This window comes from Oncorhynchus nerka, linkage group LG10 (genome assembly GCF_034236695.1).
Source record: "Oncorhynchus nerka isolate Pitt River linkage group LG10, Oner_Uvic_2.0, whole genome shotgun sequence".
Lineage (NCBI taxonomy): Eukaryota > Metazoa > Chordata > Actinopteri > Salmoniformes > Salmonidae > Oncorhynchus > Oncorhynchus nerka.
In genome coordinates, this window is record NC_088405.1 from 46,206,224 (window position 1) to 46,225,460 (window position 19,237).

Below are 19,237 nucleotides of genomic sequence, written 5' to 3' on the forward strand. Positions count from 1 at the left end.
AGACATCCTGGTCCGTGACTGGGCTGGTTTTCTTTTTGTAATCCGTGATTGACTGTAGACCCTGCCACATACCTCTTGTGTCTGAGCCGTTGAATTGAGATTCTACTTTGTCTCTATACTGACGCTTAGCTTGTTTGATAGCCTTGCGGAGGGAATAGCTGCACTATTTGTATTCGGTCATGTTTCCAGTCATCTCGCCCTGATTAAAAGCAGTGGTTCGCGCTTTCAGTTTCACGCGAATGCTGCCATCAATCCACGGTTTCTGGTTAGGGAATGTTTTAATCGTTGCTATGGGAACGACATCTTCAACGCACGTTCTAATGAACTCTCACACCGAATCAGCGTATTCGTCAATGTTGTTATCTGACGCAATACGAAACATATCCCAGTCCATGTGATGGAAGCAGTCTTGGAGTGTGGAGTCAGCTTGGTCGGACCAGCGTTGGACAGACCTCAGCGTGGGAGCTTCTTGTTTTAGTTTCTGTCTGTAGGCAGGGATCAACAAAATGGAGTCGTGGTCGGCTTTTCCGAAAGGAGGGCGGGGCAGGGCCTTATATGCGTCGCGGAAGTTAGAGTAACAATGATCCAAGGTTTTACAACCCCTGGTTGCGCAATCGATATGCTGATAAAATTTAGGGAGTCTTGTTTTCAGATTAGCCTTGTTAAAATCCCCAGCTACAATGAATGCAGCCTCCGGATAAATGGATTCCAGTTTGCAAAGAGTCAAATAAAGTTCGTTCAGAGCCATCGATGTGTCTGCTTGGGGGGGAATATATATACGGCTGTGATTATAATCGAAGAGAATTCTCTTGGTAGATAATGCGGTCGACATTTGATTGTGAGGAATTCTAAATCAGGTGAACAGAAGGATTTGAGTTCCTGTATGTTTCTTTCATCACACCATGTCTCGTTAGCCATAAGGCATACGCCCCCGCCCCTCTTCTTACCAGAAATATGTTTGTTTCTGTCGGCGCGATGCGTGGAGAAACCCGCTGGCTGCACCGCCTCCGATAGCGTCTCTCCAGTGAGCCATGTTTCCGTGAAGCAAAGAACGTTAGTCTCTGATGTCCCTCTGGAATGCTACCCTTGCTCGGATTTCATCAACCTTGTTGTCAAGAGACTGGACATTGGCGAGAAGAATGCTAGGGAGTGGTGCACGATGTGCCCGTCTCCGGAGTCTGACCAGAAGACCGCCTCGTTTCCCTCTTTTACGGAGTCGTTTTTTTTGGGTCGCCGCATGGGATCCATTCCGTTGTCCTGGTTGAAAGGCAGAACACAGGATCCGCGTCGCGAAAATCATATTCTTGGTCGTACTGATGGTGAGTTGACGCTGATCTTATATTCAGTAGTTCTTCTCGACTGTATGTAATGAAACCTAAGATGACCTGGGGTACTAATGTAAGAAATAACACGTAAAAAACAAAACTGCATAGTTTCCTAGGAACTTGAAGCGAGGTGGCCATCTCTGTCGGCGCCGGAAGTAGTAATGGGGGGGGGGGGGCAGGAAAAGGGGCTGAGCTGGACCCAAGGAAAGACACAATAAGCATCCAAAACACCCCTAAGCTAGACTAGCCTATTTCAACAACAGCTAACTAACTAACCAAAAATACAGTGGGTGGTCCGCCCAGTTCTAACTAGTGTATTTAACAAAGTTTACCTACGGGTAGTGTATGCCCATGGGCGACTTGTCTTGGTTCCCCCTTTTCCAAACAGCAAACAAACAAACACCATACTCACAGTTGAGGACAAAGTGATATGGAGGTACTCAAACAAAAGAGAGCTCAATACATAAAGAGCGATAGAGACATAGTAGGAGAGGGTGAAACAGAGCGATCTACAGACATATGGCATTTACAGGGCGATTGAGCTCCAGAGCAAACTGACAGGGTTTTTAAACCAAGGGAAAGGAACTGTGATTGGGTAGGAAACAGGAGGAGGTGTGTCTTCTGATTGATGATTGATTGGGGAGTGACAATTTTCACCTGTGAGGGGAGAAGGAGAGAAAAGAACACAGGATACACACACACACCCACAGGATACCTGTATCCGTAACACGCTACAATGTTGGCAAACCTGTATTTGGGACTTCCTCCCGTTCTTCTATGCAGATCTTCTCAAGCTCTGTCAGGTTGAATGGGGAGTGTAGCTGCACAGCTATTTTCAGGTCTCTCCAGAGATGTTAGATCGGATTCAAGTACAAGTACAGGCCCTGGCTGAGCTGCTCAAGGACCTTCAGAGACTTGTCTCTCTCTTGCGTTGTCTTGGCTGTGTGCATTGTCCTGTTAGAAGGTGAACCTTCACCCCAGTCTGAGGTCCTGAGTTCTCTGTAGCAGGTTTTCAAAGATCTCATTGTACTTTGCCCTGTTCTTCTTTCCCTTGATCCTGATTAGTGTCCCTGCCCCTGAAAAAATCCCCACAACATGATGCTGCCACCACCATGCCTCACCGTCGGGATGTTGCCAGATTTCCTCCAGATGTGAAGCTTGGCATTCATGCCAAAGAGTTCAATCTTGCTTTCATCAGACCAGAGAATCTTGTTTCCCTTGGTCTGAGATTCATTTCGGTGCCATTTGGCAAACTCCAAACTTCTTCCATATAAGAATCACTGTGTTCTTTTGGGCCTTCAATGCTGAAGAAACTGTTTGGTACCCTTCCCCAGATCTGTGCCTAGACACAATTTTGTCTTTGACAATTCCTTCGACCTCAGCTTGGTTTTTGCTCTGACATGCATTGTCAAATGTGGGACCTTTTGTATAGACAGGTGTGCCTTTCCAAATCATGTTCAATCAACTGAATTTACCACAGGTGAACTGCAATAAAGTTGTAGAAACATCTCAAGGATGATCAATGGAAACAGGTTTCACGTGATCTCAATTGAGTATCATAGCAAAGGGTCTGAATACTTATATAGATAAGGTATTGTTTCATTGATAAATCTTCAAACAATAAATGGTTCGCATTATCATTATGGGGTATTGATGGGGGGGGAAACTAAATCCATTTTAGAATATGGCTGTAATGTCAAGGTCTGAATACTTTCTGAATGCACTGTAAGTCTTCCAATAAAGATGCTTGACAATTCAGTAGGAATTTTGTACTGAAAGTATATTTCCTTGTTTGTTCCACCTACCCTCATGGGTCTTGCATAGCACATTGATAATGTCAGCAGGCTCCATGGTGAGCTCATCAGCCTGCTGGGCAATGTATTGTTCCACACACTGCATCTGGGGGCAATCTATAATCCCACAAAAGGAAGTATGTGCATCTAACTAAGAATGTTAATATTTTATAACTGGGTTTGTCATCTATTTACTCACCCCAGTCCTCATAAACCACCTCTTCCTTTCTGTTTGGGTCATTTAAGGAAGGGAATGCTGCCATCCACCGGTGCATATCTGACCTAGAGAGTGAAAGTAGAAACTGGGTACAACACTGTGTGATGCATTTTTGTCTTTATTCTTCAGTGTATAGTGCATTATCTGAGAGTTGGTTGGTTGGGAGGCTGTGTGTGTGTTCTCTCACTCTGAGGGGGCCTTCAGCAGGTGTTCACAGGCAATGCCTCGGTGGTTCTCCAGCAGTAGCAGACAGAAGGAGTGCTCCAACTTGGGCCCTGGGTCCTCCGCTCCAACCCCAAACCCCGCGGGCTGGACCTGCACCAGGGAGCGGTGGGTGTGGTCTGTCACCATATAGCGCTCTGAGCTGGACAGGAAAGGAGAGAAACTATACTCAACTTGCATATTCACCACCCAGCAGGCAAAACAAGGTTGAAACAACCAGTTGCCCACAGCACATTTTCTGACCATTTAATTAAATGCAACTGTTGGTCAGTATGTGGAGTATATAATTTTGCTTGCCTCTTTTTGCATGTGATGATGAGTAGGTCATTGAAGAGGAAGAGGTAGATGGGGGTGAGTTTGAGACGAGAACTGAAGAGGGAGGCCCCTTTGGATAGCTCATATAGCTCTCCTCTCTTCTCCAGGAAGCGAGCCTTCGAGACAATGGGAACAGCCTGCATGTGGACATGGTGGAGAGACAGGGTCTCAATCAGTGAGCTTCACCCAATCAAACATTTTTAAAGACCTTTTCTGCAGTTGCAGTTGTTCACACAAGCAGCCCAAATATATATATTTTTCTCACTCATTTGTCTTTTGACCAACTGGGGCCTGATTTCCCAAAAGCATCTTAAGGGCATTTTCACCAGATAAAAAAAAAAAAAAGAATTCACGAGAATGGCCTTATTTCTATTACAGCACATTGGATTACGCTCATTCATATTCCATTCACCCAGTTCAATGTAACATCGATAGGTTTAGGCTACTACATAATACTTAAATGATCCCTATACTCATCATGAGGTTGTTACAACCTAGCCTATGATTGAAAGTTTACAACGTAGGTGCACACAGATCGAGAGACATTTGAGGTGACAGACGGTGACATTCATTCACGGCTTGCACACTTGCCTGCATCTAGCTGATATTGGGTGTAATCATTAGTCCAACAGTTGCAAACTAGTTTCTATTGGACAAATTAAGGTATGTTTTGTTCCGTTTTCTTCAGTTTAAGACAAGTTTTTCAACAGAATCAGTGGAATGAATACACCCCTGATAACGCCTGAACACAGTTCACTTTCATAGCAGCCACGTTGTATTCCTGGCTTTCCTCCTCTCACCTCTAACCTTCATTTGTGGACTTCAATGCACAACCCATCAGCTGTATGTGACTAGACGAAAAAATGTTTCCAAGCCAAAACGCTGCACACAGCCTACGTCATTGTCACCATATTAGCTAAATAAAGTCATAGTTCTATTAGCTATGCTGACTAACGCATTTGTAAACCCACTACAATCACCAGTAATGTTATTGTGCAGTCAGTAAGCAGTCACACCGGAAAATACATTTGTAATACCAAAAGCTTACCTTGACTTGGAGGAGTTCAAGTGTTGTGTTGGAAAGTCATAGCGAGCTACTGTAGCTAACATAGCATCCCTCTGTTTAAGCAGGGTGTTTCAGTAGGCTAAACTAGCTAGATGCATTTGCTAAGTGAAAAAGAAAGTGTCACTCTTGCTTCTTAATTTTGGAAGAAATTCATTTGTTCAAAACTGTTAAACTATTGTCTTTCTCTCTCTTTGAGCCAAGTACTCACCACATTTTATGCACTGCACTGCAGTGCTAGCTAGCTGGAGTTTATGCTTTCAGTACTGGACAACGTGTCAGTTCATGCTGCAAGAGCTCTGATAGGTTGGAGGACCGGAAGTTGTCATAATTACTGTGTAAGTTTATGGAAGGGGGTGAGAACCAAGAGCCTCCTAGGTTTTGTATTGAAGTCAGTCTACCAAGAGGAGGACGGAAGCTAGCTGTCCTCTGGGATACACCAATATGCTATCCCTACAGAGTACTGTTGCAGCTACTGTAGACCTTCAGTGCAAAACAGTGTGTTTTATTGTTATTTGGTGATGTGAATATATTTGGTTAAGTTTTTCAATGTTTTACCATTTTTAATTTGAAGTATTTCACTGAGGAGGATGGTCTTCCCCTTCCTCCTCTGAGGAGCCTCTGCTGCTAGAAACAGAAGTTGTCACATCGACGGTACTGACTTCAGAAAAGTCCTGTAGGGCTTGTGGGGTCCGTCGAGCAAAAACGAAGAACATTGTGTTTTTGAGAGTCTTCCCTTTCAATAGAGTGGTCATTATAGTTTGTAGACTGTTCGGACGCTAGAGACATTTTGTGAGAAGACAGATTTTCGGGATGGCTCATGGTCTAAAAAAAACACAGCTATAGCTCAGCCACCTTCCACCGCAGATGCAGAAGGCCGCCACAGGAGGATGTGAGAGATTGAGATCTTAAACTGGTGGATTTTGATGAGATTTTTTAAATTGTGTTGCTTATGTTTTATTTAACCTTTAAATTAACTAGGCAAGTCAATTAAGAACATTCTTAGTTCCTATGACAGCCTAGGAACAAGGGGTTAACTGCCTTGTTCAGGGGCAGAACAACATATTTTTACCTCATCTTTCAGGGGTTCGATCTAGCAACCTTTCGGTTACTGGCCCAACGCTCTAACCACTAGGCTACCTGCCGGCCCTTTACACTATGTCATGACGTGGCCCTTTCTGGGTATAGATCGTGGCATCCCTTTCTCTCTCTCTCATTCCTACACCCAGGTTCTGTTATCTCAGTTTGTAAATTCTTGGAGGAGACTCCATGCAGTATAGAGAGAGAGCGGGTTTCAGGCATTTAATTATATCGCTATTTCTGACTTTTGTGGCGCACCTGCCTGGTTGAAATATGATTTTCATGTGTTTGTATGCGGGGCGCTGTCAGATAATTGCATGGTGTGCTTTCGCCGTAAATCCTTTTTGAAATCTGACACAGCGGCTGGATTAACAAGAAGTTAAGCTTTATTTTGATGTATAACACATATTTTCAAGAATGTTAAATATTTGAATTTTGTATTTTTGAATTTCGCGCACTGCAATTTCACCGGATGCTACTGTCCCACCTCCCCATAAGAAGTTAAGGGTTGCAGTGAATTCACTAGCAGTGGTTACTAAAACTTATAGGGTTGACTCATAAGTGTCCATAGACACACAGGCTTTGTTTAACCTCTAGTGACACCCCATCCCGTGAACGGGACCGTTATCATCATCTGACACTAATTAGTATAACGCAACGGACATAAATCTTCCTAGAAAATCTTCCAATTCATGAAAATCACAAGTGAAATATATTGGAACACAGCTTAGCCGCCTTTTGTTAATCACCCTGTCATCTCAGATTTTCAAAATATGCTTTACAGCCAACGCTAGACAAGCATTTGTGTAAATGTATCATAGCATAGCATTATGCCTTGCTACGAGCAGGCAAACTTGTCACGGAAATCAGAAAAGCAATCAAATTAAATTGTTTACCTTTGATGAACTTCGGATGTTTTCACTCACGAGACTCCCAGGTAGACAGCCAAAGTTCATTTTTTTCCCCAAAATATTATTTTTGTAGGCGAAATAGCTCCGTTTGTTCTTCACGTTTGGCTGAGAAATCGCCCAGAGATTGCGGTCACCACAACGCCGAAAAATATTCAAAATGAACTCCATAATATCGACAGAAACATGGCAAACGTAGTTTAGAATCCATCCTCAAGGTGTTTTTCTAAGATATATTCGATAATATATCAGTCGGGACAATTCGTTTTTCACTGTGGAGTAATGGCTACCTCTGTATTTTACGCGAGAATCTCTCTCGGAGCCACAATGTGACCACTTACGTAATATGGCTGCCTACGGCTATTCTTCAACAGAAATGCGTAAAACTACGTCACAATGCTGTAGACACCTTGGGGAATATGTAGAAAGCGTAAGCTCGTTGATGGTACATTCACAGCTGAATAGGGAGTCATTGGAACGCAGCGCTTTCAAAACCTGGGGCACTTCCGGATTGGATTTTTCTCAGGCTTTCGCCGGCAACATCAGTTCTGTTATACTCACAGACAATATCTTTACAGTTTTGGAAACATTAGTGTTTTCTATCCAAAGTTGTCAATTATATGCATATTCTAGCATCTTTTCCTGATAAAATATCCCGTTTAAAACGGAAAGTTTGTTTTCCAAAAATGAAAATACTGCCCCCTAACACCAACAGGTTAATGTCAGTGGCATGTCATTGGTAAAATTATAAAAGCGTAAAGGGCCTGAAGAGCTGCCCTGTGGTACACCACACTTTACATGTTTAACATTAGAGCAGCTTTAATTAACGAAAATCACCTGTGTTCCAGTAGATTGCCATAAAGCCATAACATATACAGTACCAGTCACAAGATTGGACACACCTACTCATTCCAGGACTTTTCTTTATTTGCACTATTTTCTACATTGCACAATAGTGGAGACATCAAAACTATGAAATCACACATATGGAATAATGTAGTAAACTATTTTTTTTAACAAATCAAAATATATTTAATATTTTATATTCTTCAAAGGAGCCTCCCTTTGTCTTAAAGACAATTTTGCACAATCTTGGTATTCTCTCAAGCAGTTTCCTGAGGTAATCATCATAATTCATTTCAATTAACCTTTCTAGCGCAGGGGTTCTGCTAGCGGAACACCTCGACAAAATATTTTTTTGAAATATGTAACTTTCACACATTGACAAGTCCAATACAGCAAATGAAAGATAAACATCTTGTTAATCTACCCATCGTATCTGATTTAAAAAAATGCTTTACAGCTAAAGCACAACATATGATTATGTTAGATCACCGCTAAGTCGAAAAAAACACAGCCATTTTTCCAGCCAAAGAGAGGTGTCACAAAAAGCAGAAATATAGATCAAATGAATCACTAACCTTTGATCTTCATCAGATGACACTCATAGGACATCATGTTACACAATACATGTCTTATTTGTTCGATAATGTGCATATTTATATCCAAAAATCTCAGTTTACATTGGCGCCTTACGTGCAGTAATGTTTTGATTCAAAAACATCAAGTGATTTTGCAGAAATACTAATAATAAACATTGATAAAAGATACTCGTGTTATTCACATAATTAAAGATAGACTTCTCCTTAATGCAACTGCTGTGTCAGATTTCAAAAATACTTTACCGAAAAAGCATCATCTGAGAACGGCGCTCAGAACCATAAACAGCCAGAGGAATAGCCGCCATTTTGCAATCAACAAAGTTAGAAACAATACCATAAATATTCACTTACCTTTGATGATCTTCATCAGAAGGCACTCTCAGGAATCCCAGTTCAACAATAAATGACTGATTTGTTCCATAAAGTTCCATCATTTATGTCCAAATAGCCACTTGTTTTTAGCGTGTTCAGCCCAGTAATCCATCTTCAGGAGTCGTGAGCATTTCATCCAGACAAAAACTCAAAGTTCCATTACAGTCCTTTAGAAACATGTCAAACGATGTATGAAATCAATCGTTAGGATGTTTTTAACATAAAACATCAATAATTTTCCAACCGGAGAATTCCTTTGTCTGAAGAAAAAGCACTGGAACGTGAGGTAAGTGCGCGTCATGAGACCAAGGCTCTCTGCCAGACCACTGACTCAAAGAGGTCTCATGAGCCCCTCCTTTATAATAGAATCCTCATTCAAGTTCCAAAAGATGGTTGACATATAGTGGAAGCCCTAGGAAGTGCAACCTCATCCATATCTCAATGTGTACTCGGTAGGCCAAGCTTTGTAAAACTACAAACCTCAGATGTCCCACTTCCTGGTTGGATTTTTCTCAGGTTTTCGCCTGCCATATGAGTTATGTTATACTCACAGACATCATTCAAACAGTTTTAGAAACTCCAGAGTGTTTTCTATCCAATACTAATAATAATATGCATATACACTGCTCAAAAAAATAAAGGGAACACTTAAACAACACAATGTAACTCCAAGTCAATCACACTTCTGTGAAATCAAACTGTCCACTTAGGAAGCAACACTGATTGACAATAAATGTCACATGCTGTTGTGCAAATGGAATAGACAACAGGTGGAAATTATAGGCAATTAGCAAGACATCCCCAATAGAGGAGTGGTGACCACAGACCACTTCTCAGTTCCTATGCTTCCTGGCTGGTGTTTTGGTCACTTTTGAATGCTGGCGGTGCTTTCACTCTAGTGGTAGCATGAGACGGAGTCTACAAACCACACAAGTGGCTCAGGTAGTGCAGCTCATCCAGGATGACACATCAATGCGAGCTGTGGCAAGAAGGTTTTCTGTGTCTGTCAGCGTAGTGTCCAGAGCATGGAGGCGCTACCAGGAGACAGGCCAGTACATCAGGAGATGTGGAGGAGGCCGTAGGAGGGCAACAACCCAGCAGCAGGACCGCTACCTCCGCCTTTGTGCAAGGAGGAGCAGGAGGATCACTGCCAGAGCCCTGCAAAATGACCTCCAGCAGGCCACAAATGTGCATGTGTCTGCTCAAACGGTCAGAAACAGACTCCATGAGGGTGGAATGATGAGGGCCCGACGTCCACAGGTGGGGATTGTGCTTACAGCCCAACACCCTGCAGGACGTTTGGCATTTGCTAGAGAACACCAAGATTGGCAAATTCGCCACTGGCACCCTGTGCTCTTCACAGATGAAAGCAGGTTCACACTGAGCACATGTGACAGACGTGACAGAGTCTGGAGAGGCCGTGGAGAATGTTCTGCTGCCTGCAACATCCTCCAGCATGACCGGTTTGGCGGTGGGTCAAACAATGCTAGACTTCATGTGGCTGGAGTGTGTCAGCAGCTCCTGCAAGAGGAAGGCATTGATGCTATGGACTGGCCAGCCCGTTCCCCAGACCTGAATCCAATTGAGCACATCTGGGACATTATGTCTCGCTCCATTGCACCACAGACTGTCCTGGAGTTGGCGGATGCTTTAGTCCAGGTCTGGGAGGAGATCCCTCAGGAGACCATCCGCCACCTCATCAGGAGCATGCCCAGGCGTTGTAGGGAGGTCATACAGGCACGTGGAGGCCACACACTACTGAGCCTCATTTTGACTTGTTAAGGACATTACATCAAAGTTGGATCAGCCTGTAGTGTGGTTTTCCACTTTAATTTTGAGTGTCACTCCAAATCCAGACCTCCATGGGTTGATACATTTGATTTCCATTGATAATTTTTGTGTGATTTTGTTGTCAGCACATTCAACTATGTAAAGAAAAAAGTATTTAATAAGAATATTTCATTCATTCAGATCTAGGATGTGTTATTTTAGTGTTCCCTTTATTTTTTGGAGCAGTGTATTAGCATCTGGGACAGCATAGGAGGCAGTTCACTCTGGGCACGCTATTCATCCAAAAGTGAAAATGCTGCCCCCTATCCCAAAAAGGATAACAGGTGTGCCTTGTAAAAAAGTTCATTTGTGGAATTTCTTTCCTTAATGCATTTGAGCTAATCAGTTAGTGGTGGCATACAGAAGATAGCCCTATTTGGTGAAAGACCAAGTCCATATTATGGCAAGAACATCTCAAATAAGCAAAGAGAAACAACATTCCATCATTACTTTAAGTTAGGGCTGTGGTCCCGTGGTGGGAACATCAATCAGCGGAAATGTTCAAGAGTGCCACCTATAGTGGTTGATAAAACTCAAACTTTCATTAAAATGGACATACAATGTACTGAATTAAAGCTACACTCGTTGTGAATCTATCCACCAAGTCAGATTTGTAAAATGCTTTTCGGCAAAAGCATGAGAAGCTATTATCTGATAGCATGTATCCCCCAGAATACAGCAACGTCATCTAACGACAGATTTTGCGATAGCCGGGGGCTACTCAAAACGCAGAAATAAAATATAAAACATTCATTACCTTTGACGAGCTTCTTTCTTGGCACTCCTAGATGTCCCATAAACATCATTTTGGGTCTTTTTTCGATTAAATCGGTCCATATATAGCCTAGATATTGATCTATGAATACTGTGTGAACAACGGAAAAAAATAGCGTTTTCTAACGTAACGTCATTTTTTTAAATTAAAAAAGTCGACGATAAACTTTCACAAAACACTTCGAAATACTTTTGTAATGCAACTTTAGGTATTAGTACACGTTAATAAGCGATCAAATTCATCAGGAGGCGATGTAAATTCTATAGGTGTCCGTCTGGAAATAATGTCCGGAGAAATCTCAACCAAAACATCCGGTCGGAGACCGGAGGAAATCGGCTCCCTTGTGTCGGTTTGTTTGACCAAGAAACAAAGCCGAAGCAAATGACAAGACTCTAGACATCGTGTGGAAGCTGTAGGTACTGCAACCTCGACCTCATTTAATCCGGTTCACCTTTAACATTTCCTGGAAGTGGAGCATGGATATTTATTTCCATTTTCAGTGATCAGATTTTCCTGCACTTTTCGATGAAACGCACGTTCTGTTATAGTCACAGCCGTGATTTAACCAGTTTTAGAAACGTCTGAGTGTTTTCTATCCACAGATACTAATCATATGCATATACTATATTCCTGGCATGAATAGCAGGGCGCTGAAATGTTGCGCGATTTTTAACAAAAAGCTGCGAAAATTTGCAGCTTCCCTAACAGGTTTTAAGACATGAAGGTCAGTCAATATGGAATATTTCAAGAACTTGAAAGTTTCTTCAAGTGCAGTCACAAAAACCATCAAGCGCTATGATGAAACTGGCTCTCATGAGGACTGCCACAGGAAAGGAAGACTCAGGATACTGCACAGGATAAATTAGTTACCAGCCTCAGAAATCGTCATTAACTGCACCTCAGATTGCACCTCACAGAGTTCAAGTAACAGACACATCTCAGAGGTCATACAATAAGTTTTGTTGTGATTCATATGTTGATGATGTAAAGAATATTTGCTGATCTGTGGTGTGTGATGAGGAGCAACCAGATGCTGCACTTGATGCATTTATGAAACTACTTCTTCCAGTTACTAATAATACCATTAAGAAAATGACTGTAAAACCTTAAATCCCCTTGGATTGTTTCAATGATGAGGAATTGAAACAATTTATGGTTGAGAGGGATGAGGCAAAAGGTATGGCAATTAAGTCTGGCACCCCAACTGATTGGCAAACATACTGCAAATTAAGAAATCATGTGGTTAAACGAAATAAAAATAAACTACACTATGAAACAAAGATAAATTATATAAACAATGATAGTAAATAGCTCTGGGGAACCTTAAATTAAATTCTGTGGAAAAAAGCAAACTCCGCTCCTTCATTCATAGAACCAGATGGCTCATTCATCACAAAGCCCACTGATATTGCAAACTACCTTATGACTTTTTCATTGGCAAGATAAGCAAACTTAAGGATGACATGCCAGCAACAAACACTGACACTACACATCCAAGTATATAGGACCAAATTATGAAAAACAAGAATTGTACTTTTGAATTCTGTGAAGTCAGTGTGGAAGAGGTGAAAAAATTATTGTTGTCTATCAACATTGACAAGCCACTGGGGTCTGACAATCTGGATGGGAAATTATTGAGGATAACAGCAGATGATATTGCCACTCCTATTTGCAACATCTTCAATTTAAGCCTACTAGAGAACGTGTGCCCTTGGGCTTGGAGAGAAGTCATTCCGCCACCCAAGAATACTGGCTCAAATAGCCGACCAATCAGCCTTTTACCAACCCTTTAGTGAACTTCTCGAAAAAATGTTGTTTGACCAGATACAATGCTATTTCACGGTAAACAAATTGACAACAGAATTTCAGCATGCATATATGTGTCCTCAAATATCTTCAAAGCAGGTGCAGAAGGTGTTCGGCTTGTCCGGGAGCAAGACATCGGTGTCCGCTATGTGACTGGTTTTCCCTTTCTAGCCCGTGATTGTCTATAGACCCTGCCACATACGTCTTGTGTCTGAGCCGTTGAATTGCGACTCCATTTAGTCCTTTGTACTGACGTTTTGCCTGTTTGATTGCCTTACGAAGGGAATAACTACACTGTGTTTGGTAATATTCCCAGTCACCTTGCCATGGTTAAATAAGGTGGTTTGTGCTTTCAGTTTTGCGAGAATGCTGCCATCTATTCACGGTTTTTGGGTAGGTTTTAATAGTCACAGTGGGTACGACATCTCCTATACACTTCCTGATCAACTCAGTCACCGTATTCGTCAATGTTATTCTCAGAGTCTACCTGGAACATATCCCAGTCCGCATTATCAAAACAATCTTGAAGCATGGATTCCGATGGGTCAGACCAGCATTGAATAGATCTTAGCACGGATACTTTCTGTTTGAGTTTCTGCCTATAGGAAGGGAAAAGCAAAATAGAGTCGTTATCAGATTTGCTGAAGGGAGGGCAGGGGAGAGCCTTGTAGGCATTTCTAAAAGTTGAGTGGCAGTGGTCCAATGTTTTTTCAGCACGAGTACTGCATTCAATGTGTTGGTAGAACTTCGGTAGCGTTTTCCTCAAATTGCTTTGTTAAAATCCCCAACTACAATAAATGCGGCTTCAGGATATGTGGTTTGCATGAAGTCCAGCGTGGTTCTTTGAGGGCCGTCGTGGTACTGGCTTGAGGAATATACACGGCTGTGACTATAACTGAAGAGAATTATCTTGGGAATTCTCTTGGGATGTCATACGGTCGGCATTTGCATGAGGTATTCTAGGTTGGGTAAACAAAAGGACTTGATTTTCCAAATGTTATGACAATCGCACCATGAGTAGTTAATCATGAAACATACACTCCCAGCTTTCTTCTTCACGGAGAGTTATTTTTTCCTATCTGCACAATGTACTGAGAACCCAGCTGGCTGAATGGATGGGGACAGTATATCCCGAGAGAGAGAGCCATGTTTCCGTGAAACAGAGTATGTTACAATCCCTGATATCTCTCTGGAAGGAGATCCTCGCCCTGAGCTCTTCTACTTTATTATCCAGAGACTGAACATTAGCAAGTAATATACTCTGAAGCGGTGGAAGGTGTGTACGCTTCCTGAGTCAGACTAGAAGTCCACTGCGAATACCTCTTCTCCGCCGGCGGTGTTTTGGAGTAGCCTCTGGAATAAGTTATATTGCCCTGGGAGGTACGAACAAAAGATCCAATTCGGGAAAGTCGTATTCCTGGTCGTAATGCTAGTTACCGGCTGTATGTAATAACACAAAAAAAATCTGGGCTAATAATGTAAGAAATAACACACAAAAAACAAAATACTGCAAAGTTGCTTAGGTTGCTTAGGAGCTATATCTGTCAGCGCCCAAATCAAAATATACTTTACATTTTAGATTCTTCAAACTAGCCACATGTTTGCCTTGATGACAGCTTTGCATTCTCTCAACCAGCTTCATGAGGTAGTCACCTCGAATGCTTTTCCAACAGTCTTGAAGGAGTTCCCACATTAGCTGAGCACTAGTTGGCTGCTATCCCTTCACTCTGCGGTCCAACTCTCCCAAACCATCTCAATTGGGTTGAGGTCGGGTGATTGTGGAGCCAGGTCATCTGATGCAGCACTCCATCACTCTCTATTCTTTTGTCTGTTATTTGAACTCGGAGGTTCAATCTGAGGTGCAGTTAATTGCCAATTTTTGAGGCTGGTAACTCTAATGAACTTATCCTCTGCAGCAGAGGTAACTCTGGGTCTTCTTTTCCTGTGACGGTCCTCACGCGAGCCAGTTTCATCATTGCGCTTGATGGTTTTTGCTGCACTTGAAGAAAGTTTCAAAGTTCTTAACATTTTCAGTACTGACTGACCTTCATGTCTTAAAGTAATGATGGACTGTCATTTATGTTTGCTTATGTATACCACAACACAATTGATTGGCTCAAACGCATTAAGAAGGAAATAAATTCCACAAATGTACGTTTAACAAAGCACACCTGTTAATTGAAATGCATTCCAGGTGACTACCTCATGAAGCTGACTGAGAGAATGCCAAGAGTGAGGGTGGCTACTTTGAAGAATCTCATTAACACTTTTTTGGTTACTACATGATTCCATATGTGTTATTTCAGAGTTTTAATGTCTTCACTATTATTCTACAATGTGTGTCCAAACCTTTGACTGGTACTATATATGAAGATACCTTGAGTTTATGGAACGCCAATGTGGTAATAATGACATGTTTATGAACATACCTTTTATTTGATGAACTCCAGTGTGGTTAATGACATGTATATAAACAGACCTTGAGTTTGTTGAACTCCAATGTATTATTGACTTGTATGAGTTCCTCCATCTGCTTCATCTGGCCCACCTGTGTGTTGGACTCCTTGATAATCTGGAAGAGGGAGAATAACAACAAAGAGTGGAGGTGTAGTGGAGCACATTTTGGTAAGGTTTTGTTGGCCCAGTATTTTGAAGAAGTATCCAACAGAAAGACTGCTGTCCATTTCCTAATGGATTTCAAATATTTTTAACAGGCCTACTTATTTTCAATGGCACATTGTTCGTAGTGTATGTGTAATATTTTATAGTGCTTGCATGTCTACAGTGACCAATACGTACTGTTAGGTTCTAATTATCAGAGTAAATAATTCAACGGACACTATGAAAGCTCAACCAAGTTTAATTCTTCCCAGCTTTAAACAAAACATGTTTCCACCACCACATGTATATATATATACTCCAATTTAGGCACTCCTCCTTCTCCCCAATCCTTACATATTTTATGGTTCGACAGGAAGACGAAGTGATTGGGTAATAAACCATTGTTTCTCCCTTAAGGGGATCTGACCTGACCTCAATCCCGTTGATGCCTAATCCAAAGATCTCTCCACCCATATCCCCTATAGCAATCATGTGACTTCACCCTGTCCACCCAGCACATTCTAAAGCCATCTGGCTCCTACAGATAACCATTAACTTCTGATGTAAAAACCAGTCTCTAGGATGGCAATGTTCCAAGTTTAATCCAGAATTCAATGGTACACTATATATACAGAAGGATGTGGACACCCCAAATTAGTGGATTCGGCTATTTCAGTCACACCCATTGCTGACAGGTGTATAAAATCGAGCACACAACCATGTGATCTCCATAGACAAACATTGACAGTTGAATTGCCTTACTCAAGAGCTCAGTGACTTTCAACATGGCAACGTCATAGGATGCCACCTTTCCAACAAGTCAGTTCAGAAAATGTCTACCCTTTTAGAGCTGCCCCGGTCATCTCTTCATTCAAAGACTCTTACTGAGAGTTGTGGCTGCTTCGTGTGATGTATTGTTGTCTCTGCCTTCTTGCCTTTGTGCTGTTGTCTGTGCCCAATGATGTTTGTACTATGTTGTTGTCATGTTGTGTTGCCACCGTGCTGTGTTGTCATGTGTTGCTGCCATGCTATGTTATTGTCTTAGGTTTCTCTTTATGTGGTGTTTTGGTGTCTCTTGTCGTGATGTGTGTTTTGTCCGATATTTTTTTTGTCCCTGTCCCCGCAGGAGGCCTTTTGTTAGGCTGTCATTGTGAATAAGAATTTATTCTTAACTGACTTGCCTAGTTAAATAAAGTTTTTTTTAAATATAATAAAATAAGTGCTGTTATTGTGAAGTGGAAACATCTAGGAGCAACAACAGCTCAGCAGCGAAGTGGTAGGCCACACAAGCTCACAGAAAGGGACTGCCGAGTGCTGAAGCGTGTCTGTCCTCGGTTGCAACACTCACTACTGAGTTCCAAACGGCCTCTTGAAGCAACGTCAGCACAATAAGTGTTTGTTGGGAGCTTCATGAAATGGGTCTCCATAGCCGAACAGCCACACACAAGTCTAAGATCGCAATGCCAAGTCTCGGCTGGAGTGGTGTAAAGCTTACCCCCATTGTACTCTGGAGCAGTGGAAACACATTCTCTGGAGTGATGAATCACTCTTCACCATCCAGCAGTCCGAAAGACCAATCTGAGTTTGGTGGATGCCAGGAGAACGTTACCTGCCCCAATGCATACTTTCAACTGTATACTGTAGTTTGACGGAGAGGAACAATGGTCTGTGAATGTTTTTCATGGTTTGGGCTAAGCCACTTAGTTCCAGTAAAGGGACATTTTAACGCTACAGCACACAATGACATTCTAGATGATTCTGTGCTTCTAACTTTGTGGCATCAGTTTGGAGAAGGTCCTATTTCAGCATTACAATGCCACTGTGCACAAAGTGAGGTCCATGCAGAAATGGTGTGTCGAGATCGGTGTGGAAGAACTTGACTGGCCTGCATAGAGTCCTGACCTCAACCCCATCGAATACTTTTGGGATAAATTGGAACGCCGACTGCGAGCCAGGTCTAATCGTCCACATCAGTGCTCGCCCTCACTAACACTCTTGTGGCTGAATGGAAGTCCCTGCAGCAATGTTCCAACACCTGTTGGAAAGCCTTCCCAGAAGAGTGGAGTCTGTTATAGCAGTAAAGGGGGGACCAGTTCCATATTAATGCCCATGATTTTGGAATGAGATGTTCGACGAGCAGGTGTCCACATACCTTTGGTCATATAGTGTATCAAATTGGGGTGGATGGAATAGGTGTTACCTCAGACACTGAGGTCAGGGCTCTAGAGGCAGTGTTCTCCTCCCTAGTGCCCTCTTTAGTCCTCTTCAGGATGTTCTGTGTGGAAAAGCAAACTTAGGTTGTGTCCCAATTGCACCCTATTCCCTATATAGTGAAGTACTTTTGACCAGGACCAATAGGGCTCTGGTCAAAAGTAGTGCACTGTATAGAAAAGGGTGCCATTTGGGATGCAACCGTACAGTAAAGTGAGTGCATACATTTTTTTTGCATTGGTATGTAATTTGACCTGTGACCTGGAGATGTTGCCAGCCGCTGTTACTGACCCGATGCATCTTTCTTACAATGGCCGAAGATGTACCATGCATTTCCCAAAACACCACGCAGAGAGAACGTTCTCTAAGTGCATCGTTGAGGCATTTGTCGATACTGATAGGATCGAAAGAAAGACAGCGCTGCTCTCGGAACAGTTTTATCCATGGAAATCTTACCCTAACATTACAATTATTCCACAATATTGACGATGCTTAGCCTGTAATATAATGCACTAAATCAAGATTTGGCACATCACTGAGCACATGTTATTACATATCATTAAATATATTGAGGTAAAATTGCAGACAGTAATAGAACTCAATGAAATGAACATGAAATTGATTTCAATATGATTGTAATTTATTGGTCTACGTAGCCTAAAGGCTAGTAATTCAACACTGCAGTCATCTCGGTTTTCATCCTTTGTTTTTTTGTAATAATTGCAAAGACATTTGCAACTTTTTATTTGTAGTCAACTTTGTTCAGAAGTTATCGGTGGTCACAGAGAGACAGATAAACATCTTGATTCTATGTTTAGCGGTTGCCTGTGTATAAAGGGATGTACATATACAAGGGCAATTGACGCACTTAGCTGTTCTATGAGTGGCTGAGGCAGTTGTTAAATAACGAGCATTTTCAAGTGTAACTTCAGCAACAATGGTTTTTGGAGATTTAACGATTATCCTATGAAAGTTCTAACAATTAACTTAGCCATAAGTTGCTTTGGTGAAATCGGACACTGGATGTTGATGCATGTGATGGAATTACAACTATCTAATTGATTCTAATTATTATTACATTATGATGATTCTGGGTTGGAGAGATGCAGCCACTGACCTGTACAAGGATCTTGATGCGTGTGATCCTCTGGAAAGGAAGGAGCAGAAAGGAGGAGAAGGGAAGACGACGACATAGAGGAGACTCCTCCAGCCTCCGCATCACCAACGCAAATGGGTTGTTGGTCTGCCTGCAAAGTGGATTGGTGGGTTAACGAATA

General features: G+C 42.1%; 1 protein-coding gene across 1 annotated transcript in view; it reads right to left on the reverse strand.

Moving 5' to 3' along the window:
* LOC115135384 (rho guanine nucleotide exchange factor 15-like) overlaps positions 1 to 19,237 on the reverse strand; it is a 35,424-nt gene that overhangs the window by 4,594 nt on the left and 11,593 nt on the right. Inside the window, exons 10-16 of the mRNA XM_029670033.2 lie at positions 19,078 to 19,207; positions 17,950 to 18,024; positions 15,628 to 15,720; positions 3,855 to 4,009; positions 3,523 to 3,699; positions 3,318 to 3,400; positions 3,131 to 3,235 (exon numbers count right to left, since the gene is read on the reverse strand). Of these exons, the coding sequence (XP_029525893.2) occupies positions 3,131 to 3,235; positions 3,318 to 3,400; positions 3,523 to 3,699; positions 3,855 to 4,009; positions 15,628 to 15,720; positions 17,950 to 18,024; positions 19,078 to 19,207 (818 nt within the window). The remainder of the gene's footprint in view (positions 1 to 3,130; positions 3,236 to 3,317; positions 3,401 to 3,522; positions 3,700 to 3,854; positions 4,010 to 15,627; positions 15,721 to 17,949; positions 18,025 to 19,077; positions 19,208 to 19,237) is intronic.